Raw genomic sequence first — 27,308 nt, forward strand, 5'->3', positions numbered from 1 at the left:
AGAGGACAGGGTGTCACAAGATGATTCACCCCTGCATGACAAACTGCACCTACCAAAAGTTCTTCCATGAAACTATTAGAGCACACAGTTCTTCCTTTTAACTTTGGCTACCCTTCATACAGTGAGTGCAGAACAAGTCGTTTACATTCGTAATTTAGCACTGTAAATTCCTAAATAAATGCTTGCTTAGAAAAATAATAAGATCTGAACATCAATGTCAAGTGTTCAGAGAGCCTCAAGTGTCCTATCAAGGTGTAATCCTAACAGCCACCCTGTAAAGATATATCAGTATCAGTACCCCCTATATTGCAGATATCAGTGGTACGGTTATTTCTGTTGATTTCTCTGCTAGAGAGAAGTATAAGACATGCAGGTGTAGTGTTCTAGACATACTTAGCAATCATTTTCATGCATCCCTATGCTTGCAGGGCCAATGTGACTCTCAAACATCCTGCAGATTAGCTGCAATTACAGCTCATAAAGGCCAGAGGATGTTTCCTATTGAATCTAATAGCACCTCTGTGCTCCTATCACCACTGTTACCAAATCTGTGCTCCCATCACCACTATTACCAATCTCCTCCTGCCACTGCCAGTCCCCAAATCCTGCCAGTACAGTATGTGAATGTAACAGAAGCCTACTTACAAAAACATTGAAAACACAAAAATAGTCATACGGTTGCAGGGTAAGTGTCCACCTATCACCTCATGACTCACATCAATAAATATTCAAAAGATGATGGCTCTTATAATGTGCAAACATGTTAAGCACAAGGTTCAGACTTACTGGTGATGAGCTACTGTGGGCTCCACACAACCTGCAATAAATACTCAAAGCTAGACACAAATGATATTTTTGTCATTAAAATGACAATGTAATAAAACACATTTATTGACAGATCTTAAAAAGCAAACTTTTAAACATACACTATTCATCACATTCCCTGATCACCTCCCCTTGATCTGCAAATCTCTCACATTTTGTCATGTGCCCAACACATGCAATTTCATGCTGCAGAAATCTGAAGAGTAAAGGAGCAGCACAGTATGAAAATAGAGGCCTTCATGTCATATCCTGGCAAGAAGAACTTGCAATCTATAAATACACCAGCCCTGAGATACACATTGATTCATTTCCCCTGATTATGGAAAAGGAAGAAACATTTGCAGGAAATTTGTACCTAAGATACAGGCTTCCTTTGCTTTTAGTGGATAGTTACCTATAGATGCTACCCTGACCAGAGTCATACTCTTTCATTTTTGAGGCAGCACTTTGTATTTTGCACACTGTATGAAATACAGTGCTGTATTCCCCTTGTTTATAATGCAATTTCATGCTACATGCAACTTGAAAGTACAATGAAAAGTTCAAGTATCTTAAGTCATGTGTAGTGTATTGTCTTTTATATCACATCACTATAATTAGCTGCAAGCGCACAGGAAGTAGACACACTCACGCAAGGCGACAGTCATGTGCACACAGAATTTGCTTTGCCTATTAGAGATCTTTTCTGCTATCTTTTAAGGTTTTTGTGAGTATGGTAAGTTGGAGAGCTTCTCAATTGACTTAAAACTAAAACATAACCCCCATGTCTGGATCTTGATACTCTCCAAGACACATTCCAGATACAGAACTTTTAACAAAACATTAATTGCCAGAAACTGTGTGATGGTGACAAAAGGCATGGGGACAAGTCGGCGTTGCCAAGCCAAGTGTAGAAACAAAGGCAGGCAGCTATCTGAGACTTACAAGGTCTCCATCACACGCACCACCACATCTCCTTTCCCACCGCTGGTCCTCCACCTCCTGCAGTACATAACATTCCCTGTCAACTCCCTCTTTCTTCTCTTCCCTTTAATGGGCTCTGCCTAATTTCCCCCTTACCAGTGCTATCCCCAGCAAGGTGAGCACTTCAGCCCTGCAACCAGCATCAATTCAGTGATACAGCACAGAGAGAACACTATTTTCTAACCACTTATATTTGAAAGACAGAATTCGAACAAAGCAGTAGCATAAACAGATTTGTCCCTACCCACCAGAGGTTAAACATAGGATGGGAGAGGAAGGTGGGAGAAGGAGGTGCCAATCCCGTTCTGCAAGATTTAAGCCACTCTCACGGACAACCATAATAGCAGCACACAGTTAGTTCACTTGGAAATTCTCAGCAAAAGAAAAATGCATTAAGTTAAAAAGTCATCATAAAGTAGTCTGAAAAAAAATCACAGGATGAAAAGGTTTTACTACAAGTTGGCTCATGTGCTGCTCTTCATTGAGCATGCAAGCAGAAGCAGTATGAGGACAAAAAGGCTAATGTACATCAGATTCATAAGAGGCATCCTCCTCCCTGTGAGGTCAATTAATTAATTCAATGCAGTATCCTTCACAGGCAATCATTGCCGCATGCCAACTAGCCCTGAAGATTTACAGACAGTCATCCCAACACCTGTCTCCTCCTCGGCATGGAAGATCCACATGCAGCACTGCAGTCCCTTCCTAGGAAGCTCATATGTGACTTGCTGCCAACTTCTCAGCACACATAGCAGCTTGGGTTCACTGAGCTGTCAATCTGCTGTCTGTACTGCCAGCTATGGTGCTTGACTCTAAAAAAATCTAAGGAAACTCCACAAGCTGCAAGGCCAGTTATCTCCAGATGGAGAGAGACACTGAAGTGCAATGCACTACATGTGTGATTGACGTAGGCTGCTAGCCCAGGGGCTTCTCAGAACCTATTCCAGAAAAAAGTGTTGCTCATTATCGTGGCTAGGATCCCAAGAAAATCTGCTGCTGGAAATAGCATTCTTGGAAAGATAGAGTGGCCACTCTAGCAAACCTGAAATTAAAACAGAACCTCCAGGTCTGGATCTTGGTGCCCTCAAGAGACACATTCTGGATGCAGAACTTTTATCAAGCCATTAATTGCCAGAAAACAACACAAGGAAGACCACAACTATGCTATAACACTGATTTAACATAATGTCTGTGCCTTACCTTTGAAAGTGAGCTGCACTCTTGGAGTAGCAAAGAGGTAATCCTTGGAGTAGGATGGCCACCAGCCTACAATTAGTAAGGTTGCCCAAAGCAAAAAGCCAACGAGGGGCATAGTGGGAAGAGGTGTGAATCCAAAATCCAGGAAGAATTCTTAGGGAATCTATAAGAGATGGGAAAGTGAAGACAGAAACATTATTTCCCAGAACAGGTTATGAGACAGGAACTGAACTAAAATTCTCTGGTTAAAAGTCATTCTATTATTCTGCTCAACTCCACCCTTGGGAGGAGAAACTTGCAGGTTTAACAATTCACCAGTCTGTCCTTCAGAAGGCTAGCCCATTTCCCCAGTGCACAGTCTTTGTCAATCAACTTAATTGCAATTCTGAAACTAAGATTAGGTGAGAGAACATCTAATTTTGGAGTGGAGAGAAGAATACTGTTGCAGCAGTGAATACTGTAAGACCCAATCAAAATGGGCTCATAATACGTTGTGCCTCCCCCATACCCATTATATAGTGCAAGATGGCTATACTAGATCCAAAACGCAAAACTATGGCTGTGATTACCTATGTCAAGTTATATTACTCATTGTGAGAGAAAATAGTGAGAGAATCAGCCCCGCCCTATGACTAAGAGCTAAACTTTGGGGGTTCCTGGAGCACACAGGAACCTGAACTTCAACTTTCTTGTTCTGCATTCCTTTAACATTATAGTTTTAGCTGGCCTTATACACTCCCCTATATTGAGGATACTCTGGCACATGTCACACTTCAGGGCATCTTCTACATAATTATTTGGATTAACTTTGCCTCTGTGTGTGTTTTGTGAACTTTTCCTTTTAGGTTTCATGGAGCCTCCAGGCCTGAACCATTCTTAGCCTTTGATAAATATTTTTTGTCTTCAAAGTAACAGATAAAGAAAGAAAACAACAACTGCAGCACATGCAATAAAGAACTCATATATATTTGGAATGGAAAATTCTCCCTTCCTCTTCTGCCCACCTCTTCTCTTGAATGAAAGGGGAGGGGGAATCCAGACACTGCTAGTGTCTGGTTCCCAGAGGCATTTGTTACAGCAACTTTCTGTATTTAAATGCATAGAGAATAATTAATTACATAACACAAAGAATCCATCAATAACATTATCAGTATTTATGATTTAAGTAAGATTAATGTAAGCTTTTTGGGTTAGTTGCGGTACTCTTACGCACACTTTGACCGTGTGTGCCTTTTCACTGACTGAACTCTTAACCAGGGTCACTGTCTTTACCACCAGAACATCAGCTTTTCACAGTGTGGCTGGAGCAGTCTCCAGAAAGAATGAATACCAGACCGTATGAGCCCAACTACAATTAACAAGCTCACATGCTGCTCTCATTTGGTAAAGTAAACAAGGTTTGATTGAGGGGCAGTAATCAAGTCCTCTCCTCTCAGGAATGAAAAGAGTACTTATAGGCCTATCCTATGGCAGTCAGAGCCAGCAGCCCACCCACTGGGGGCTTCTCCACCCCCACAAGAGTGCCCCTTCCCTACAGAGAGAAAGAGAGGAGGATGGGGCTGCAGTCTTTATGATGTACTACCTCTGTACCCTCCTGCTGAGCACAGAAATGCAGTGAACCAGGGGGGAAGAGGACTTGTATGGTGCATTCTCCACTTTCTAGTCAGGAGAAATCTGGACTTAATTATTTAAAACACACACACAAAGACAAAATGCATTTTTCTTAATAGTAGAATTAAAAAAAAAAAGTTTATGTGTACCACCAGCTGGGTTCCATTGGGCCTCTGAGCTGGAAAAGATTTGACAGACTTGCCTAAATAGAGTGCCAGGGGCCCCGTGAAACTGGCTAACCAGAAATCAGATGGGACAGTGTATATGTGAAATTTGCAATATTACCTTTATTCATCACAAAGTGTAAGTTACATACAGCTTTCTCCACTTCAGCTGACACCCCGCCCCCAAAATACACATAAGGTAAAGGTAAAGGTAGCCCTGCCCGTACGAGCCAGTCGTGTCCGACTCTGGGGTTGTGCGCCCATCTCACTTAAGAGGCCGGGGGCCAGCGCTGTCCGAAGACACTTCCGGGTCACGTGGCCAGCGTGACAAGCTGCATCTGGCGAGCCAGCGCAGCACACGGAAACGCCGTTTACCTTCCCGCTAGTAAGCGGTCCCTATTTATCTACTTGCACCCGGGGGTGCTTTTGAACTGCTAGGTTGGCAGGCGCTGGGACCAAGCAACGGGAGCGCACCCTGCCGCGGGGATTCGAACCGCCAACCTGACGATCAGCAAGTCCTAGGCGCTGAGGTTTTACCACTTTCTAATACACAATGCACCTTTGCTGAGTCCCTCTGCATATGAACCAAAGATAGCTTCCTGGCCCTCTGTTTCTCTGGAGGAACTGTCTTTTATACCACTGGATAATGTCTATTCAGTCACACGATACAGCAACTGAACAGTTTTGATTTGTCTGCTTTCTGCACTTTCAGTTGGTGTATGCTTACAAAAGCAGTTACTCTAGGGCATGGGTAGGTAAACTAAGGCCCGGGGGCTGGATCCGGTCCAAACGCCTTCTAAATCCGGCCTGTGGACGGTCCGGGAATTAGCGTGTTTTTACACGAGTAGAATGTGTCCTTTTATTTAAAATGCATCTCTGGGTTATTTGTGGGGCATAGGAATTTGTTTGTTGTTGTTTTTTCAAAATATAGTCCGGCCCCCCATAAGGTCTGAGGGACAGTGGACCGGCCCCCTGCTGAAAAAGTTTGCTGACCCCTGCTCTAGGACAACTGCAAACCATTCCTGCGCCGTTTTAGCATACTTAACTATATTCAGAGTAAATTAATTAACACTTCACAACAATTAGTTCACTGTTTGTTACACCAGAGAAATGGACAAAACACATACAGAGCCCTAGATTGGCAATCAGAAGAACTGTTTCATCAGTGGAACTGCAGGCTTTTGGTGCAAACTACTTTCCCCAGAAGTCAATGTTAAAAGCTCTCATTAATTTTAATACAACGAGATATATATATTTTTAATGTCATTGAGAGGCATCCAGCTGGAAGACTTATTGTGTTGGGAAGCTGAATAAATATAGGGCAAATCGCAGGAGTTGGCAGTCTACAGAGATGGAACAGGTGGAAAAGGCTAACAAGCAGAATAGAACAACAGAAATACTGTAATATTGAGTGCAAAAGCTCCAACACACTATGCCATAGTGACTATGATGATAAGGTCTAGTCCATGCTCTCTTGGTGGTGTAGTGTAGTTGAAAGGCATCCCTACATGCACATGGGTTTGTACTCATGAATGAACCACTCAGAATGTGCTTCCAGTCGTTGCAACAAATATCTGTTGGCTCTACCATCTCTTTTGGGCAACTGCATAGTGTTATCACAGGCAAGAGTTCAAATGACTACTAGGCATGGTTATATTCTACCTCCAGTTCTGGAAGCAGCTTGTCTCTGATTACCAGCTACTGAGAATCTCAAATGGAGAGTTCCTTGTTGCATTCAAAAATAGATGGGCCTTTGATCTGATCCAGGGGGACTTTTCATATATTTTTAAATTTGGATCTTCTTCCCCTCCACCCAGACAGGAGGTAACATTTTGTTTTTCTGAGCAGCTGAACCTGTGAAGTTTGCAAGATCCCTTGGATTCAGTATGTGGCATTCAACCACAGCCCTTGGAGTGGTACTGGACCCCCCCACCCCAAAAAAATCCCTTTATTCTTGTTCAGTAAGAAGGAACCTGTGCTTTCCCAGCTCTTAAAATGGTCATTTGAATGGATCACAAGGATTTGAGTCCTTATTCCCTTACCACATCAGGAATATGATGGTAAGAGGCATGCATCAAAGGTCTCCTTCTCTTGTTCTGTTTCTATTGTACTAAGAGTACATATGGATGCAGTTATAAAGCATGCTAAAATTATTCAAACAATGTGTGTACATGTGAGCAGGCAAAACCCCTTTAAATATTTAGAGTTTCTCACTTGCAATCAAGGTAACTGAAAACCTCAAACCTAATGTACTGCATACACATTATTAGCACTTCAGCCAGTTTCTTAAGAAATTCTTAAGAACAATTTGCAGTAAAATGTACATACACATACCACAACCAGGGAAAGGAAAACCGACCAAATGGCTCCCTATGGAAGCACTTCCCAGTGTGCTCCAAATTGATGAATGCTTGAGGTGGGGGGGTCAGGGAAGGTGGGGGCATAATTGCTACCAACACTGCCCCCTCTGGTTCGCTGGTGAGATGCAGGGAAGTGGTAGTTAATGATAGAAAGAAACTTCAGGGATTTCACAGGAAAATCCTTGGAATCAGTCAAACAAATCCAGACTGGCTCTATGGACGTTTAGGGTAATTGATGGGCCCCCAGGAGAACACAGCTTTCTTCGGCTGTGGGCAATGCACCACAATTGCAGGAGTTAAAATTTCCCCAAGGGCAATATATCATAGCAATTTCCTTTGCACTAGGTAAATATTTGTATTATTTGCCTGTCTTTCCACACGCATTCACACTTCACAATTCACACTTCACAATTCAGGCTTGCTAGAGAGGTTAAAAGCAACAAAAAAGGCTTTTATGGGTATGTTCATAGCAAAAGGAAGAACAAAGAAACAGTGGGGTCACTCAGAGGAGAAGATGGTGAAATGCAAACAGGGGACACAGAAAGGGCTGAACTCCTCAATGCCTTCTTTGCCTCAGTCTTCTCCGATAAAGAAAACAATGCCTGACCTGAAGAATTTGGAGCAAATGATTCAGCAGAGGAAACACAGCCCAGAATAACTAAGGAGATAGTACAAGAATACTTGGCTAGTCTAGATGTATTCAAGTCTCCAGGGCCAGATGAACTGCATCCAAGAGTATTAAAAGAACTGGCAGATGTGCTTTCAGAACCACTGGCGGTCATCTTTGAGAATTCCTGGAGAACAGGCGAAGTCCCGGCAGACTGGAGGAGGGCAAATGTTGTCCCTATTTTCAAAAAGGGGAAAAGAGAGGACCCAAATAATTACCGCCCAGTCAGTCTGACATCAATACCAGGGAAGATTCTGGAGCAGATCATTAAGCAAACCGTCTGTGAGCACCTAGAAAGGAATGCTGTGATCACCAATAGTCAGCATGGATTTCTGAAAAATAAGTCATGTCAGACTAACCTGATCTCGTTTTTTGACAGAATTACAAGCCTGGTAGATGAAGGGAACGCAGTGGATGTAGCCTACCTTGATTTCAGCAAGGCATTTGACAAGGTGCCCCATGATATTCTTGTAAAGAAGCTGGTAAAATGCAGTCTTGACTATGCTACCACTCAGTGGATTTGTAACTAGCTGACTGACCGAACCCAAAGGGTGCTCATCAATGGTTCCTCTTCATCCTGGAGAAGAGTGACTAGTGGGGTGCCACAGGGTTCTGTCTTGGGCCCGGTCTTATTCAACATCTTTATCAACGACTTGGATGATGGACTCAAGGGCATCCTGATCAAATTTGCAGATGACACCAAACTGGGAGGGGTGGCTAACACCCCAGAGGACAGGATCACACTTCAAAACGACCTTGACAGATTAGAGAACTGGGCCAAAACAAACAAGATGAATTTTAACAGGGAGAAATGTAAAGTATTGCACTTGGGCAAAAAAAATGAGAGGCACAAATACAAGATGGGTGACACCTGGCTTGAGAGCAGTACATGTGAAAAGGATCTAGGAGTCTTGGTTGACCACAAACTTGACATGAGCCAACAGTGTGACGCGGCAGCTAAAAAAGCCAATGCAATTCTGGGCTGCATCAATAGGAATATAGCATCTAGATCAAGGGAAGTAATAGTGCCACTGTATTCTGCTCTGGTCAGACCTCACCTGGAGTACTGTGTCCAGTTCTGGGCACCACAGTTCAAGAAGGACACTGACAAAGTGGAACGTGTCCAGAGGAGGGCAACCAAAATGGTCAAAGGCCTGGAGGCGATGCCTTATGAGGAACGGCTAAGGGAGCTGGGCATGTTTAGCCTGGAGAAGAGGAGGTTAAGGGGTGATATGATAGCCATGTTCAAATATATAAAAGGATGTCACATAGAGGAGGGAGAAAGGTTGTTTTCTGCTGCTCCAGAGAAGCGGACACGGAGCAATGGATCCAAACTACAAGAAAGAAGATTCCACCTAAACATTAGGAAGAACTTCCTGACAGTAAGAGCTGTTCGACAGTGGAATTTGCTGCCAAGGAGTGTGGTGGAGTCTCCTTCTTTGGAGGTCTTTAAGCAGAGGCTTGACAACCATATGTCAGGAGTGCTCTGATGGTGTTTCCTGCTTGGCAGGGGGTTGGACTCGATGGCCCTTGTGGTCTCTTCCAACTCTATAATTCTATGATTCTATGATTCTATGATTCCCCTTTCGGAGATTCTTCACTCAGCGCACACATCAGTTCTTTTTGGAACCAGAATGTCTAAAATCCAAATTACCCTGTGAAATAAAAGCTACAATCGGCTGCATTTAAATCAAACCCCCGCCGGCCTTGGGAAATAGTTCTGGCAAATACCAATATTGCATTTGGATGGTGCTGTGCGTGCCATTGAGAGTGAGTGAGATGGCAAACAAAGGAAAAGAGCAGAGAAGGGGGGAGGGAGCGGGAGAATGTAAGAAAAAGAAAGCAGAAAGGAGAAACAGAAAGCTGGGAGAGAAAATCAAAGCGATCAGGAAAATACTGTACTGTTCTTGAGAAGTGTTCCCTGGCTCTAAAGTGTCAGTCTGTCTCCTGATGGAATGTGTCACTGTGCGGACTTTAGGGAAAAGATAGTGTGTCATGCTTGGAGACCAGCGGTCCTTTTGCATATGAAGCTCAGCCACTTTTCAGTCGCCATAAATAAACAAGAGATTATTCCAGCCACTTCTGAGCCGAGATCATAATGGAAAGGAAAGGAAGATTGGGGACCCCTTCTGCTGGCTCCTAGTGCATCTGTTCAGGAAGAGAGGGGTCTCCGATCAGTTTCAGTTTATAAATGTCAGTGCATGCATCTGAGCCTCCTGAGAAAGGAGCTTAAAGAACAGGAAATGTTTGGAGAAAGGCAGAAAGAAGAAGAAAAAAATCAGGAGTACAACAGAAATGACTAATGTGTGCATGCACACAACTGGACAATGATGCCAGCAAAAGCTTCCATATCTGCTTGTCAGGGCACAGGGCTAATAACTTTACCAAACTACACTAAGCTGCGACTCTCTGATCCCCTCTGTGGCACCATAGCCCAATTTCTGTGTCTCCCTGAACCAGGCATAGGCAAACCCGGCCCTCCAAATGCTTTTGGGACTACAACTCCCATCATCCCTGACCACTGGTCCGGTAAGCTAGGGGATGAGGGGAGTTGTAGCCCCAAAACATCTGGAGGGCTGAGTTTGCCTATGCCTGCCCTGGACTATGTGGAGACAGGCAGAATCCACTTGGAATGTTTTATTCCTTCTAGCCCATTGTTGGGTTAGTATTCACAAGGAGCAGCAATCTAAGTACTTCCTCTTTTTCATGTTCACTTTCCCTTACCAAATTCATGTATAATTATGAGAATTCCAACAATTGTAGTAGACACAAAAGAGGGTCTATTAGACACCTATTCTTAAATTGCTGATTATAAAGCATGCAGACTTGTTTCATACTGAATCAGTCAATCAGTCCATTTAACCCAGTATTCTCTATTCTGACTGACAGCAGCTCTCCAAGTTCTCAGAAGGGGTCTTTCCTAGCCTTGTTAATTGAGATCATTTTAAGTCAGGGATGAGGAACCTGTGGCCCTTTAGTTGTTGTTGGATTCCAATTCCCATTAGTCCCAGCCAACATGACTGGTCACAGTCTCACAACATCTGAAGGGCTGAAGGTTTCCCATCCCTGCTTTAACTGGGGATATACTGCTGGATTACCGTAAATTGAGGACTAGTTAGAAGTGGAAAAGGGAGCAAATTTCTCTTTCTTGTCTCTTTTTGCCTACATTAACGGTATTTTTCTCACCCAATATTAAATTATTCTCAACTGTACAAGGAAATAGTAAAAATGTGAGAATAGTCCACTAGTTTAAAGTCAGACACACATTCCTGCCTGCTTACATATGCATGTAGTACTTTCTTACATTGCCAAGCTCATCATGAATAAAGTAGCAGAAATGTGTTAGGAGCAAGGCCACCTAGTTTTAGTTTTATGCTTTTAGTTTTGCTTTTAAGAGAACAATAAAAAGGGATTCACAATTAATAGGGGTTAAAATACTTGCTGATATATCTGGCTATATAAAAATCAAAATCTTATAAACTAGTCTGTGACTGTTATAGTATATAGAAAAGTACATTTGTTTGCTGTGCCTGTACTGCTCTACAAAAAAACCTCACACACACACTTTGAAATGCAGGACAAAATAATATCAAATTGCATGATTACAGCCATATGATTAATAGTATTCTGAGGGACCCTCACGTCTCAAATTTACTGGTCAGCAAGATACCCTTGGCTGATCTGCAAATCGGACAACACAATGCCATCTGTACATCTCTATTCCTGAAGACATGTGCAATAAAAAAAGCTAGACATACTGCAAAAACCAATTCTATAAGTTTAGTACCTTCTCCAACTGCAAATCCTTTCATAGACAAAATAGCACCACCTACCACAAGAGGGAGGTAGCAGCAGACTCAGGGGAACCTCAATGTTTGCAGAAGTACAAAAACCCTTTGGGCAGGAAAAATCATAAAGGGGTAACTCAAAACAGTCTAGTGAGGACTGAGCATGCTCAATGACCACAAAATGTCGAACGAATATTGAAGGGGGAGGGAAGAGAGACAAGCAAGGTGAATGGAGTATCCTGGAATGTAAGACTGGCTGAAAAGGAGCACTCCACACTGCAACACTTGGTTGCAAACTCCACTTATCAGTATAACTCAGTGCATTTTCTCTGACATAATTCAAATGCTTTTAGAATATACACATAAAAAACAATAGCATTATAGGATGGCCTATCATTTAGTGTTTGTTTCCTAAGTTATGTACTGGGAAGCAAAGTACACTCCATGACCATCTTGGCTTGTAGCTGTTTCTGGTCCTTGCATCTTCTATCTGACTAAACTTTCCTTGGAGACTGATTTATTCAAATGGCTGGCTCTCTAAGTATTATATCACAATAAGTTCCACAGGTTAACTGTACATTGTGCAGAAAAGTACTTCCTTTAAGTTCACATTCTGACACGTGACACAAAAAAATTTGCTCAAGCATTTCTTTCCTTATTTTTGCCAGATGTGAATGTTGTTAACATAGGATCTACTGCGTGAGAGAAATTGACAGTATAGTCAAACTGATGCAGGTTTTACATTTGCATTATAATAGAGCAATTTAAGAGCACACCAATTTAAGCCTCCCAAGTGAAAATACCCTGAATGTTGTTTGTGCAAGACAGAAAGCATAAGAGAACCAATTTTTCTTCAATTGCATGTTCTCGCTTTTGTAGGTTTTGAATTGCAGACCCAAGGAAATGCAAAATATACACACATAACAACAACCCCTGCCCTCCACTTAAGTCTTATTTGTCTTCCACCCAAACCACAGCGAGAAGTGAGGCTGCTCAAGACAAGGGCAGAGCCAGACAGCAGACACCTGCCTGGTTTCTCAAGTTTCCTTATTTGATTAGAGCTATACTGTTTAATTGATTTGATTGGCTGGATCAACCGATATATATATATATATATATATACCTTTTGACTAAAAAGGTACCCTTGGTTATCCGGCAACAGACTGCTATGTATTGCTTTTTGTGACACCTGGCAAACACCATCTTTAAAAGAGATACGTCCACTCTTCTCACATGCAGGAGAGGATGCCTCTTTCGTGATAGTACCTCCTAGGGCATATTCATCAGCTAAACACAAAGAACATAAGCTGCCTTCTTTTTTTCCTTTTCTTTTTTTGCTTCAGAGCTGTTTTTCACCATATGCAAATTATGCCCATTTAATCAATTCACCAATCAACAGATAGCCTAAAAACTGCTAAGCTGGGTGGGCAGTCCCACTTTCCACAAGTAAAGCTTCAGAAAGCAACTCTGCTCTAGTCGGTCCTGAAAGGTGGATATATAAAGCCTACGCTTGCCCAGAATGCTCATTCGCAGTACAAAAGCCGCCACCACCCCCCACCTTCCACACGAGCTACTATCGCGTGCCAAGCGCGAGAGGCCCGAGACTCACTCGCGACTTGTGAAAAGCGCTCCTCTTCTCGCACTTGCTGGCCCGGCGAAGGCGCGGGCGCTTGAAGCCGCGGGAAGTCATCGGTCCCCAAAAAATGAAGAGCGGAGCGTGTGTACCTTGGCTCCCTAGGAACGCGCGGGCCTCGAGCTCATTAATTAATTGCCCGCCAGTTGCGCGCTTTACGCAGGCACAAGAAGAAGCCGAGCGACGCTCAAGCGGACGCGAGGCTGGCAGAAGAGAGGGCCGAGCGAGGGAAGGAAGGAGGGGCAGGCCGGCCGGCCCACCGAACAACCTCGACGGCGGCCGCCTTCCAGTCTTCGCCCAGCGTTTTTACCTCAGGGAGAGTTGGCAGGAGCGGCGCGAGGCTTAGGGCCACGCCTACCGCCCTCCCAGCGGAGCTTCTGGTGCACCGGGAGGAGAGAAAAAGAAACCACCACGCGGCGGGAGGGGAGAGGGAGAAATAAAGGCGGGCCCGGGAGCGGAGCGCGCGCGTGAGCTTTCACCTCAGCAGTCCGTGCTGGGACGAGGGAGCGAGCGAGCGAGCGAGCGAGCGAGAGAGAGCGAGAGAGAGAGAGAGAGAGAGAGAGACAGACCTTGGCTCGCAGACCGCTGGCGCGGCTGAGGAGCCGACTTTTCCTCTCCCAGTCTGGAGCCAAGGAAAACGTTTCCTCCCTCAAGTTTATGCCCTGCTAACCTCTCCAGCCCTGTGGTACACTAAGCAAAACAAAAGACTTTTAACCGCATGTTCACACGCGAGGCTGAAATCGGTCTGGGTCAGCATAAAAAGCCTCGCCCCAGCGCACAGCCTTCATTTCTCACCTGCCGTTTCTTGTCCCACACGAACAGTATTCCCACGGAGCACACAAATAAAAAGCAGTGACTTGGGCTGGGGGCGGGGCTCAATGGCGCGTTTATGGAGCCCGACCCTGCGGGGTTACTCTTAAGGAAAACCTGGGGGGGGGGGTTCCGCGTGTGTCTTACTCCCAGGTAACTGTGCGCGTCACACGTGAAAACCACCCAAGTCTCTCCTCCCTTCCTCTGCACCCATCCCACAGGCGCCAGCCGGACGACTGTGCTGGAGCGCCGCGTTAATCCTTCCCTGGGACAACAACGAAGGCAGTGGCAACTTGGAGCACATCTAGGGATCCGGCCCCGGGCTGAGGCGGTGGGCTCAGAATTAACGCGCGATTCACTAACCACCACCACAATTTCAACCAGTTTTGTAACATTTTTATACCAAATCGGCTGAACTTTGAAGCTTAAGATCCAGCCGCCTGGCTTGCACGCAAGCCGTTTTTAAACACGCGCAAACATACCAAGCATGCTTCCAGCGCTTTGTGAAAGGCAAAGAGAGGGGTTCCGTGAAGACCGTCGGCTCCCATATCTGCTCTGGAGGAGGTTGGCGCCGCTTCTTCTCCAGGCGTCTCCCTGTACTTGCTCTGCCGCCCTCGGCTCCGGGCCTTTAAACCTGCCCGGCTCCCGACCCGTCCTCGAGGGCTGCCAGGCCGAGAGCAGACGCGAAGGCAGCAGCAGAAGCGCCCTCTGGAAAGAGACTCGCGCCTGCTTCGGCGAGTCGCGAAGTCGGGAGCACCTTGGAGACCTCGCTCCCCGCAGACAACAGGGTTATTATAACGGGGGATTTTGTGCAAGGGGGGGTGGGGAATAAGAAGCACGAACCAGACCCGGGCATTTCTCCCTGGCGAAAGATAATTTCACCCGCATAAAAGCGGGCAGGGTTTTCCATTTTTCCCCTCCCTGCCCCCACCAACTCCCACTTTTCCGGATTACTGCTCAACTTTCCCATCACAGTGATGGAAAAAAGGATTGGACCGGCCGGCCGCTGTCACTTTCCGGATGCAGCGAGTGTGAAGTAGCCGCTGAAAGTTTGCTGCTTCCAACAGCTCCCCACCTCCGTCAGCTTTGATCATTAGCCTCCGTCCGTCCGTCCCCTTCTAACTGTACACACAATATCACCCCCTTCTACGCTCCATAGGTACCAACTCCCTGGGGCCCTGAGCACCCATAAAATTCCCCATGAAGGGGCCTGGCACCCACAGATTTTGCACGCTGCATAGCACCCCCGGCCCCGGGCACCCATGGTCGTGGGGCCAAGTTGGCACTCCTGCTACGCTCCCATCAACAGGGAGGAAGCAGAGCAGCGCAGCAACTGCATGGAAAGTGGAACCTGCGCCCGCCGCCCCGTGGGGCAAACCGACCTTCTCTCCACCCGTTCATCTAGGCTCGATCCCTTCCATAGACGGGGCGACGTGACACCTTTGCTAGAGCAGAGACCCAGAGGAGGTTGGCAGCTCCATTGACAGAATCGAACTCTCTCCATTAATTCGGAGGCGCGTGGGCAAACGGGGAGGGGGGGATGAACTCGCGTTGCGCACACGGACGTACCTTTCTGGATGGAGGCAGAGCAGTTTAGACGGTTCCCCAGAAAGGTTACGTCGCTGCTCGCCAGTAGGACCCGAGGACTTGCTTCCAGATCCAGAGTAAAAAAAAATGGGGTGGGGAAGGTTGGGGGGGAATGGGAAGGAGCGAAAACCCTATCTATTGACACCAAAGAGGCATTTTCTCACCAGCTGTCCTGGTAGCGGCGTCCCACCGCCATCCCTCTCTCTCTTTCTTTGGTCAAAGTAAGCGGGCGGCCGCCGCCGCTCCTCCAATGTGGTCGGCAGCACCTTCCGGAATCCTGGACTTGGAATTCAGGACTCGAGTGGATCTCTCCGCCAATCCATAGAGACGCTCGACCCAAACCGGTTTCCAGAGGCAGCAGGCAAGCCGGATGGGACTCCCTTCGCACCCGCGGAGCGCAGCGGGCTCGACTTTTCGCGGCGCCTCTCGCCGCTTGTTCCGAGCGTAAATGCGCGGCTGTGCGCCCGCCCGCCCCCTGTCCGCACTCACTCGGTCCTTAAGTTCTCATTGCAGGCCCGGAGAGCAGGAGGCAGGAGGAGGAGGAAAGGAGGAAAGAAAGAAAAATAAATAATAATAATGAAAGTGGCCTCCTGCCCGCCCGCTTGGCAAAAAGAAAATAAAGAAAATAAACCACCACCCTCCCCCTCCACACACACACGCTCGAAACCCGCTCCTCTCACATTGAGCACCCAGACCCTATTCAGTCAATTGGCTTCTACCGCCTTTCATTTGCATAGCCCCGCCTCCCCGTCCCCACCTCCCCGGGCAGGGAAGCGGGGGCCGGACCCGCCGCGGTTCTCTCCTCCCCACCGCCACCTCTTTTTCCACCTGTGCTGCCCCGCCCCTCCCTCTCTCCCTCCTCCACCCCGCCTCCAGCCTCGCTGCCCCGCTCGGCTGGGCTTGGCAAGGCAAAGGCGGGCGAGGGAGCGAGCCGCGGGATTCCTGCGCTCTCTCCGGGTATCCGACGAGTCCGGCTCGCGCGACTGTTGACTTTCTCTCCTCCCTCCGGCTAAGGCTGAGTTTCAGCAAGTCCCCCCGCGGCTTCCCTATTCCATCAACGGAAAGAGAATTGGCGGGTGGGGGGGGAGAGCTTTATCCGAAACAAGACTCATCACGCACCCCCCAAATTCGTGTATACATACACCTCTTGCCACCTAACTCTGTGCTTTTGTGGACGGGGATTCCCCTCTCCCCCCCCCCGTCCCCACACTTAAAAAACCCAGAAAGAGGCAGACGAAACAGGCGCGGGGGGGGAGGAATGGGAAAGACAAATAAATAAATAAACCGACTCCTTTGTCTCTCTCTCTCTCTCTGGCTGAGTTATTCGGTGGATTGCAAGGGAGTGTCTCGCATCCCGGGAGTGGAGGGCTGATGGGGGCGAGAGACAGAAGGGTGGGGTGGGGGGGTTAGAGTGAGAGAAGGAGAGGGGAAAGATAGAAAAAAAGCAAGAGAAGAAAGAAGATCGGGGTGAGGGTGAATTGAATGGTGGGGAGCGAGCGGGGTGGGGAGAGGTGGAGAGGGGCCTTGCTTTGTAACGTTGCAAAATCCAACCAGACAGATCCTTCAACAAATATCCTGCAACAAAGAAAACTCGGGCGTAACTGACAGCGGGAGAGAGTGTTATCTCTCTCTCCCACCCCGCCCCACGTCTTCCCATCCCAGCGCCTTAGTCGTTTCAGCAGCTTAGGCAAACCAGGTTAACCCTTTGGTGGATGGGATTAGGCGGAAGACCTACCTCTTAGGTCTGTAGGTGGAGGGAAGTATTGGGGGCGGGGGGCAGCTGGGCTGAGGTTAAGATGCAGAAAGTGTAGAAATTCTGCAAATGGATCCCATTTCAAGTAGCGACCTCCTAACACGCTGTTCTGCATCAGATGGAAGTGTGAGCAGGTTCAAGCCAAGATCAATACCCCATCCTCAGTTAAGGTTTGCTCCACCTTTGAGTCAAAACAGTGGGAAACATGTTTGTATGGGGGGTGGAGTTTTATGAATTTAAAGTATATAAAGATCAATAAGGTCTGGCTTCACCGAAAGGAGATCCCTCTTTCTCAGGTCTGGCTGTATATCCTAGTGAGTGAGGGGGCTGCTGTGCCCTTTAAAAAGGCGGAAAAATATTCAACAGAATGATTTACAAATGTATAGGTATATGCTTATTGCTTTGTGCACATACTGAAGGCTGTTTAGCAAATTACATTTTCCCCCCTACACAGAGGTAATCTGCACACTGCACATGTTGGCTTTCTGACCTGTGCGCTCCTGGCAAAACAGATACTTGCATTCCATTTAGAAGTGCCAGCATACACATCCCCCCTACACTGGAGAGATTACTTCTATGCGGGGGGGGGGGGGGTATGTGAATGCCCCTAAGAGTGAGCAAGTTTTGATGAGGTTGGGCATAGCTATGAGAGTCAGGAAACCTGACATTCATCACTTTAAGGACATACAATGATTGACCAGCCAAAAGTTCTGCACTGAAATCCAAATGACAGGTTCTGGCCTAAGGCTAAGCAAGGAAGGATGCATAATTCCTCTGCCGCCTCCACCTAGCCCCCCACCCCCCGCAATCCCTTGTGTCTTTCACATTTATGTATAATTCATGAATGCATGTTTGGCACAAGGTATCTTCTTCTGTTGCACACAGGGAAAGCAAAAACCGGAGTAACTTTTAGCAGCTGCTCTGTTTTGGGCTCTGTTAAGCAGCTGGAACATCACGCCACCAAAAAAAACCCTTAAAATATAGTATCCTTATTGCTTTCAAAGCAATTGGGATGCATCCCTGAATCAAAAACGTCTCAGGTAACTTATGTTTATAATCAGGAGGAATACTATCACTTCTCACTGCAGTCAAATGCTGTTTCAGATCTTCATAAAGTAAGCCTCTAGTGCAGTGACCAGATGGAGAACTTGGCTAAGTTGTTTGGCTAGGTGGTCTCAATATTTTTAGGAAACTGACCCCGTACCTAATGGAATCAGCATGGTAGGATTTGTTTAAAAATGTGTGCAAATCAGAATACTTGTGATTTTCTACACAAGCAGTAGATTTAATAAAAAGCAGTAGATTTAAAAGGTTAAGTGACTGACATTGCAACCTCACAACAGTTACAGAAAACAAATACTGGGCCACTTCAAAATTTGATTATCACCTCTGACTTGCACAAATGATGATAAACCATGTAGACAACAATGTGTGACTGGCAGTACAGGTCTTTTTCACTTTGGGTATGCTGTGTGTGAGTTAGCTAATGCTCATCAGACAATTCCAAACTCCAAACCCCCAAACTCTCATAGCACTATTTATTTTTTGCAGGATGGTCAGCTGATCAAAGAACATCTAGTTCATGAAACACCTGACTTTTACCTGATCAATTAATTGTTCTGGAAACTAAGCCTTATGAAGAATGGTTGAAGAAGTTGGGTGAGTTTACCCTAGAAAAGAGAAGAATGAGGGCTCTTCTCTGCACTTTCGTTTCTCAAATGATTGCTAGGCACGGGCCTGAGAGGTTTTTCTTTTGTCCCGCCACTTTCCCCATGGTAAACCCGCAGGTTATTGCTGAATTGGAACGTCAGTCGGGTTTTCAAATATCTTCAAAAATCTAAGGGGCTGTCACACGGAAGATGCAGCAAGCTTGCTTCCTGCTGCTCCAGAGGGCAGGACCTGAACCAATGGATTCAAATTCCAAGAAAGGAGATTCCAACTAAACATCAGGAAAAACTTTCTGATTGTAAGAGCTGTTTGACAGTGGAACTGGCTACCTTCGAAGGTTGTGGACTCTGCTTGAATGGAGGTTTTTAAACAGAGGTAAGCTGGCCACCTGTCAGTAAATTTTAGGCTTAACTGGGCTCACCTTTTAGTTTTTAAAAAATTATTAGGCATGTCTATTAATTGTACATTTCAGTCTTAGTTATAACAATTTCCAGAGGGGTAGCCATGTTAGTCGTTGTTGCAAAACCAACAAAAACTTTTGCTGCACCTTAAAGGCTGACACATGTTATTACAGTATAAGCTTCCATGGGCTAGAGTCCACCGTACAATTTGTAGCCACAAGAAGAAAGAATGCAAGAAGAGACCTAATGCTTTCCAGCTGTATTCTTCTTTATGATTTGGCCCCACCAACAGAATTGTTCTTTCTTCAAGAACTTCTTGTTGGCTTCAACCCCCTGAAATCCTGTCCCTCCATTTGGGAACTAAGGATGTAACTCTATACCCACTCACCAAGGTGTAAGCCCCACTGAACTCAATGGGACTCAATACTGCGCAGGCATGTATGCGATTGTGCCGTGAGAGGTGTTCCTGATATGTATTGTGTTTGTTTCGAAACACAAGTGCACAAACACATGTTTTAAGGTGCACAGAGCCATCACATAGGACAAAGAACTTCTTATTTTGCAGCAAAAAATTGCTTATCTTTCCAAACAGCTTTAGAGCTTTTGCAAAACACTTATCTAATATTTGCCGTATAATAGACACACATAAAGCTCTTCCTAAGTGTACAGCCTTCTCGAGATACAAGCTTGCACAGACACGCTTCAAAAAATAATCCTTAAAGCATAAACTTTGATATCACCAAAAGTTGTCTTTTATCAAATGAGATCACTGGCGCATCTAGCTCAATACACTCAATTGCAGTAGCTCCTCTTTCCTAGGGATTGAACCTGGAATCTTTTGCATACAAGATACGTAAACGTGTGCTCTAGTCTGAGCTGCAGCTCTTTTCCTATTTTTTGGTTGCATATTTTTAACTTTACTGGCCATAGTTTTAGGAACAGACAATGATATGAAGCTGCCTTATTTGGGGTCAGACCAGTGGTCCATCTAGCTCAATATTGTCTGCACTGACTGATTGGGACTTTCCAGGAGTTAAAAAAGGGTTCCCTCCCCTGGTCCTACCTGGAGATGTCAGGGGCTGAACCTGAGATGTACAGCATGAAAAGCAGGTGCTCTAACACTGAGCTGCAATCCTCCTCCTTATGTGGTCATTCACCTTACGTCGTTGTGGATATTTGCCTTTATTTGATAATGTTCAGGTGTTTGATTTACAGTATTTTATGCTAAGGATTGTTGTTTCGTTCAACTATTCTGATGACCCTTCGGGGTTGAAGAGCAGGCTATATATGTGTCATATGAATATCCTGAATGCTTGTAATGCATAAAATGGGCAAACATTTTCTAAACAGCATTATTCACGTTGAATAATTTCCATCCTGTACAAATCAAAAGCTTAAAGATCTTGGTGCCACATTTATCACGACATTTCATAGGCCAGTGCCTACTCAGTGGCGTAGCGTGGGTTGTCAGCACCCGGGGCAAGGCAAGTAATTTGCGCCCCCTAACCCGTGGATTTGCGCCCCCTAACCCTAACCCCCAGATGTTGCGCCCGGTGCGACCGGCCCCCCCTGCACCCCCCACGCTACGCCACTGTGCCTACTTCATCAGAAGTGGTTCCCTAAGTGGATAAGATAAGCATACCCTGAATTTGATTTGATTCTATATTATTTTGGGCTCAACTATCCCTTGCACTACTTGATCATTTAGCCTGACTAGGAAAAACATACCAGCAAAACAATTGTGTCTTTTTATCTTCTCTGTGCTCAGGACAAATTGAGGTGACCATACATCTGATAAAGTGGGCTGACCCATAAAAGTTTATGTTACAATACATATTTTTAGCTTCTACAGTGCCACAATATTCTTTGTTGCAACAAATTAACATGCTCAACCCTCTGGAATCCAAAATAATTTTTGCAGTCATGTCACATCCATAGGATAGCATTTTCTAATACTCCTTTTTTTCCGTGGGTGAGAATACACTAGCCTTTCAGCAAGAACATAGTTCCTTTAAATTAAAAGCAATGTTTTTCACTCTAAATCCCAGTGGGAATTTCAAGTAAACATTGGAAGATTATGGGCATACTATATAAAATACAAGTAGCTTTGCTGTGCACATGTAAAACATTGCCCATATAAATTGATACTATGCATTAGCAGCAAGTCCCTTAGAGTTCCAAGAGTGCATAAGATTGTAGTTGTTTAGCACAATCCCAAGTATCAGTGGGATATACCTTCCCTAGGAAGTCCACTTTTGTTTACAGAAGTATTAGTAAGATTCCAGTGTGGCTTATCCTATGTGTTGGGTTGTTAACACCAAAACAGTTTGTTTCCAATGCATATCATCACAAAAGTTTTCTGTGTGCAGCTTTTTGCTTTGAGAACTTTGGAATAAAGACCCCATTGAAGTTTAGAGAACTATGAAACAAACTTTTCATTTTTTTTAAAAATATTTTTATTCGAGAATTTTTTCCATATAAACATAACATACATAAACATACAAAGACAAAAACAAAACAAAAAAAACATGTACCATTTCATATCCTAATTTCTTGTACCTTTCTTCCCCGACTTCCTCATGCCTCCCTTTTCTGTATTCCAAATTCTTATCGATTACTCAGCAAATCTTCCCTTATTTTAATTTAGATTTAAACTAATCTTCCTTATTCTCCTTGTCTTAACCATTGCTAATAGTAAACATTTACTTTCCAGTCCAACATCATTCTAACTTTCATTAACTTTGTAATATTTCTTTAAATAGTCCTTGAATTTTTTCCATTCTTCTTGCGCTGCTTCTCTTCCCTGGTTTCGGATTCTGCTCGTCATTTCTGCCAAGCCCATGTAGTCTATCACCTTCATCTGCCATTCTTCCAGTGTGGGTAGCTCTTGCGTCTTCCAGTACTTCGCAATGAGTATTCTAGCTGCTGTTGTAGCATACATAAAGAAAGTTATATCCGTCTTTAACACCCCTTGGCCGATAATACCCAAGAGAAAGGCCTCTGGTTTCTTGGAGAAAGTATATTTAAATACCTTTTTAAGTTCATTATAGATCATTTCCCAGAATGCCTTAATCTTCGGGCAAGTCCACCAAAGATGAAAAAATGTACCTTCAGTTTCTTTACATTTCCAACATTTATTGTCAGGCAAATGGTAAATCTTTGCAAGCTTGACTGGGGTTATGTACCACCTATATATCATTTTCATAATATTTTCTCTTAAGGCATTACATGCCGTAAATTTCATCCCGGTGGTCCACAACTTTTCCCAATCAGCAAACAAAATATTATGACCAATGTCCTGAGCCCATTTAATCATGGCTGATTTAACCGTTTCATCTTGTGTATTCCATTTCAGCAGCAAATTGTACATTTTTGACGAGTTCTTAGTACTGGGTTCTAACAGTTCTGTCTCCAGTTTTGATTTTTCCACCTGGAAGCCAATTTTACTGTCCAGTTTAAACGCTTCATTTATTTGATGATAGTGCAACCAATCTCTCACCTTCCCTTTTAATTTCTCAAAGCTCTGCAATCTCAGTTTGTCCCCTTCCTTTTCCAAAATTTCCCAGTATCTTGGCCACTTGGACTCCATATTTAACTTTTTAACTGCCTTAGCTTCCATTGGCGACAGCCACCTTGGAGTTTTATTTTCCAGCAAGTCTTTATATCTAACCCAGACATTTAATAGTGCTTTTCTGACAATATGATTTTTAAAACTTTTGTGTGCTTTAACCTTGTCATACCACAAATATGCATGCCACCCAAAAATATTGTTAAAACCTTCCAGATCCAAAATGTCTGTGTTTTCAAGAAGCAGCCATTCTTTCAGCCAGCAGAAAGCTGCCGCTTCATAGTACAATTTAAAGTCTGGCAGGGCAAACCCCCCTCTTTCCTTTGAATCCGTTAATATCTTAAATTTAATTCTGGGCTTTTTGCCCTGCCAGACAAATTTAGATATGTCTTTTTGCCACTTCTTGAAACAATCCATTTTATCCATTATTTGCAATGCTTGGAACAAAAACAACATTCTTGGCAATACATTCATTTTTATAACTGCAATTCGGCCTAACAAGGAAAGCTTTAAATTGGACCAAATCTCCAAATCTTTTTTCACTTCTCTCCAAGTTTTTTCATAATTATCTTTAAACAGATTCACATTTTTAGCTGTCATATTTATACCCAAATATTTCACTTTTTTAACCACAGTCAACCCTGTCTCGTTCTGAAACCTTTCTTTTTCTACCTGTGTCAAGTTTTTCTCCAAAACCTTTGTCTTTGACTTATTCAATTTAAATCCTGCCATTTGACCAAACTCTTGAATTATTTCCAAAACTCTTTTCGTGCTAGCTTCTGGCTCTTGCAATGTAAGTACTAAATCATCTGCAAATGCTCTCAATTTATATTGTTTAGCTCCGACCTGAATCCCTTTAACCAACTGGTCCCTCCTAATCATATTAAGCAAAACCTCCAGGACCGATATAAAAAGTAGTGGGGAGATAGGGCACCCCTGACGTGTCCCTTTTTCAATCTTGAACTCTTCTGTAACCACATTATTTACAATTAATTTTGCTTTCTGTTCAGAGTATATTGCACCTATACCATTCTCAAACCCTTGGCCTACCCCCATCCCCCGGAGGTTCTTCAACATAAAACTCCAAGAAATGTTATCAAAGGCTTTCTCGGCATCCACAAAAATCAAAACCGCCTTAGTGTTTATATTCACTTCCAACTTTTCCAAAATGTCAATTATATTCCTTACATTGTCCGACAAATGCCTTTTCGGGAGAAAGCCCGCTTGGTCCCCATGAATCTCCTCCATCAAAACTCTTTTCAGTCTCTTTGCTAAAATATCAGCAAAGATTTTATAATCCACATTCAATAACGAGATGGGTCGGTAGTTTTTAAGTTGAGTCTTTTCAGTCTCTGTCTTTGGTATAAGTGTGATATAGGCCTCACTCCACGTATCAGGTGCCCTTCTCCCCTCCATAATCTCATTACAGACTTCCTTCAAAGGTTGTATCAGTCCTTCCTTCAAAACTTTATAATATTTAGAAGTCAGTCCATCCGGCCTGGGGGATTTGCCCAGCGTCATGCCTTGAATGGCATCTTCTATTTCTTGTGCTGATATCTCCTGGTTCAAAATTGTTTTACTTTCCTGCGAAACCTTTTTCAGCCCATTTTTCTCGAGGAATTGTTGTATATCCATTTTTTTCTGCGGCCCTTGTGTGTAGAGTTGTCTAAAGTAGTTCTGAAAACAGTTCCTAATTTCCGCTGGGTTGCTTATATTCTTTCCTTCCACCTCTATATTTGTTACCGTGTTGAGTTTTTGTCTCTTCTTTATTTGCCAAGCCAATAACTTACCACATTTATCAGCAGATTCAAAAGTCTTTTGTCTCATTTGTTTAATTTTCCACTCTAATTCTTGATTCATCAGTTCCATATATTGTGTTTGATGAAATTTAATTTCTCTTAAAATCTCTTGGGATTTTGGCTTCGATCTTAATTGTTTTTCCCCTTCTTTTATCTTTTCCAAAATTCTCTCCTTCCTCTCGTTTTGCTTTCTTTTCTTTAATGTATTTTGCTGAATCAAAAACCCTCTCATCACGGCTTTGCTTGCGTCCCATACTATTCTTTTTTCTACTTTAGACCTTAAGTTGATTTCAAAGTAGTCTTTCAAAGTTTTTTGGGCCTTCTTGCAAATCTCCTCATCTCTGAATAAGGTGTCATTCATTCTCCATCTGAAGGAACCAGTTGTTGTTTGCCTCATCACCATCTTTACTGCATTGTGGTCGGAGAAAGTTTTTGGGCAGATTTCTACTTTCTTTATGTTCGGCGCCATACTGCTAGTCACCCAAATTTGGTCAATCCTTGTCCATGTCATTTTGGCTTCAGAAAAGAAGGTTCCCTCTCTTTCTAATGGGTGTTTTGTTCTCCAGATGTCAATCAAGTCCATATTGTCAGTCATTTCGAAAAAAGTCTTTGGTAGTCTTCCATCTTTTGTTATGAAACAAACTTTTCAATGGCAATGATTTATGAAGTATCAGGGAAGCAAGCAGAGAAATAGGCGCATAGTACCTTTTGGGTACATGCCAGTGGGTACCAGGATGGTTATTCACATGAAAGAGTGCCATCTATTGGCTCCCAACACTATTTCTTGTTATCTTTTCCACAGCTGTCCTGTTGTGGCACAGACCAGCTCTCAGTTAGGTTTCAAAACTTGGGTTGGGAAGGGGAAGGGAAGGATTAGGCAGCATTACAAGAACGACTTCTTAAATACTGCAGCACCAAAGCTCTGCCCCAGTCTATCTTGCACCTTCTTTGTGCCTTCATTAGTATGTTCACCGTGTCTCTAGAACAGATAACGGTTGGGGGAAATATATATATATAAGTTCTAGGGAAGGGCAATGAAAAGCTTTGGTGACATGAAAAGATTCCATAGAAGGAGAGATTAAAAATGTGAGGGCTAGGAAACAGGCAGCAGGAAAGATGAGAGAAGAATACCAAGTAAGAAGTGAGATAAGGAAGGCCAATCAGACATTCCAGTTTACCTTCCCCATAGCAGAAGTATTCAAAGGTGTCCCGGCAGGTGTCCATTCATGTTTTACCAATGATGAGAAGGAGGAGGTGGAAGGAATAATAATGAGCACAGTCATGCATGTGCCGAATGCCGCAGAGTACAGTGTGGTGATGCGTAAGGACCAAGAAACCTGAGCCCTTGGGGTCTGGCTGCTCCAAAGTAACAGAAGGCTAAGAGTTTACATGATCAGTTTACATGAGGATGAGGATGGATGGCAATCTGTTTTGCTTTACCATGCTTCTTATGTACCAATAGCATACAGGTGTTTTCTTAGGCAACATATTAAAACAATGTTCTCCATTTCAAAAAGAAACAGCTACCGGTATTTTAGCAGATACTAACAGGAGCATGTACAAAAAAACCCTGAATGTATTGTTGCAATGCATATAATTTGTGCATGGGATGCTTTAAAAATAAGAATGGCTAAGACCTGGGGCTTGTCAACACTGGAGTTTAATGTGGTTTTGAAGCTGCTTCAGTCTTGTGGAAGAGGCAGCTTTTCACATGAGTGACTCCTGATTCTTGACTTGGAGTAGCACACTTTAAAAAGCCTGCACTTTTGTGAAAATATGGTATATTTTATTTTATTATTTTTAAAATTTCTATACCACTTTATATTTTTAATAAAAACCTCAAAGCGATATACAGCATATTAAATCAATCAATCAATAAAACAATAGCTGGGAAATATTCCTCCGGCCTCTTGAGAAGTCTCTTCAGTAGGGCTGCCCCCTAGGCCAGGTGGAAAGGGCCTTGCAGGGAGCAGCCTTCATGCCTCATAGGCGGGTGATGTATTTTGATTATGATTATGATGATAGTTTTTAAAGGTAGACAGGCACAGGTAAACAAATACATATATGCATGTCCACAAAGGACCTGAGATTTCCTGGCTTGCAGCAGCAGACATATTTAAAAATTATTATTTCTTACTCCTCTTTTGTGCAAATCTGGTATATTGAAAAGCATGTCTTTAAGTTTCTAGATCTTATGGTGGAGATGATACATAGCATGGATACATCTCATCAAGCACTGCTCACCATTTTGAGCAGCAGTAGTTCACACACAAACACATGCATCAGCCTCCATGTATTGCATGATGAAGCAAAGGAATGCTCTTTCAGTTTCACTTCTGATTAAACAAGATATTAACACACAAAATCAATGGAGCAAAAGCACTTTATACAGTATCATCAGCACACTGCCCTATTACGAAGTGGACCCATACAATAGGTAGAGATGGAGCTAGATGGTTTAGGAATAGTCTGGATATTCAGAGCAGCTCAGGCTTAGGAAGCCACTCAAAATAG

General features: G+C 44.0%; 1 protein-coding gene and 1 long non-coding RNA gene across 8 annotated transcripts in view; both read right to left on the minus strand.

Moving 5' to 3' along the window:
• Nucleotides 1-16,412, minus strand: part of SEMA3F (semaphorin 3F) — a 125,502-nt gene extending 109,090 nt beyond the window's left edge. The window contains exons 1-2 of one of the 7 annotated variants that reach the window (XM_083603329.1): nt 15,770-16,412; nt 2,989-3,148 (exon numbers count right to left, since the gene is read on the minus strand). In XM_083603329.1, coding sequence (XP_083459455.1) covers nt 2,989-3,100 — 112 coding nt within the window. In that variant the 5' untranslated portion in view covers nt 3,101-3,148; nt 15,770-16,412. Of the gene's footprint in view, nt 1-2,988; nt 3,149-13,184; nt 13,471-13,518; nt 13,543-14,500; nt 15,047-15,587; nt 15,703-15,769 lie in introns of those variants that run through there. The other 6 variants (XM_083603335.1, XM_083603331.1, XM_083603332.1 and 3 more) reach the window with 6 other exon arrangements.
• Nucleotides 16,413-16,483: 71 nt separating this feature from the next.
• LOC310757868 overlaps nt 16,484-27,308 on the minus strand; it is a 67,037-nt gene continuing 56,212 nt past the window's right edge. Inside the window, exon 6 of the long non-coding RNA XR_014545518.1 lies at nt 16,484-17,539. This is a non-coding gene — a long non-coding RNA (uncharacterized lncRNA). The remainder of the gene's footprint in view (nt 17,540-27,308) is intronic.

This window comes from Podarcis filfolensis (assembly GCF_964270895.1).
Source record: "Podarcis filfolensis genome assembly, chromosome: 2".
Classification (NCBI taxonomy): Eukaryota; Metazoa; Chordata; class Lepidosauria; order Squamata; family Lacertidae; genus Podarcis; species Podarcis filfolensis.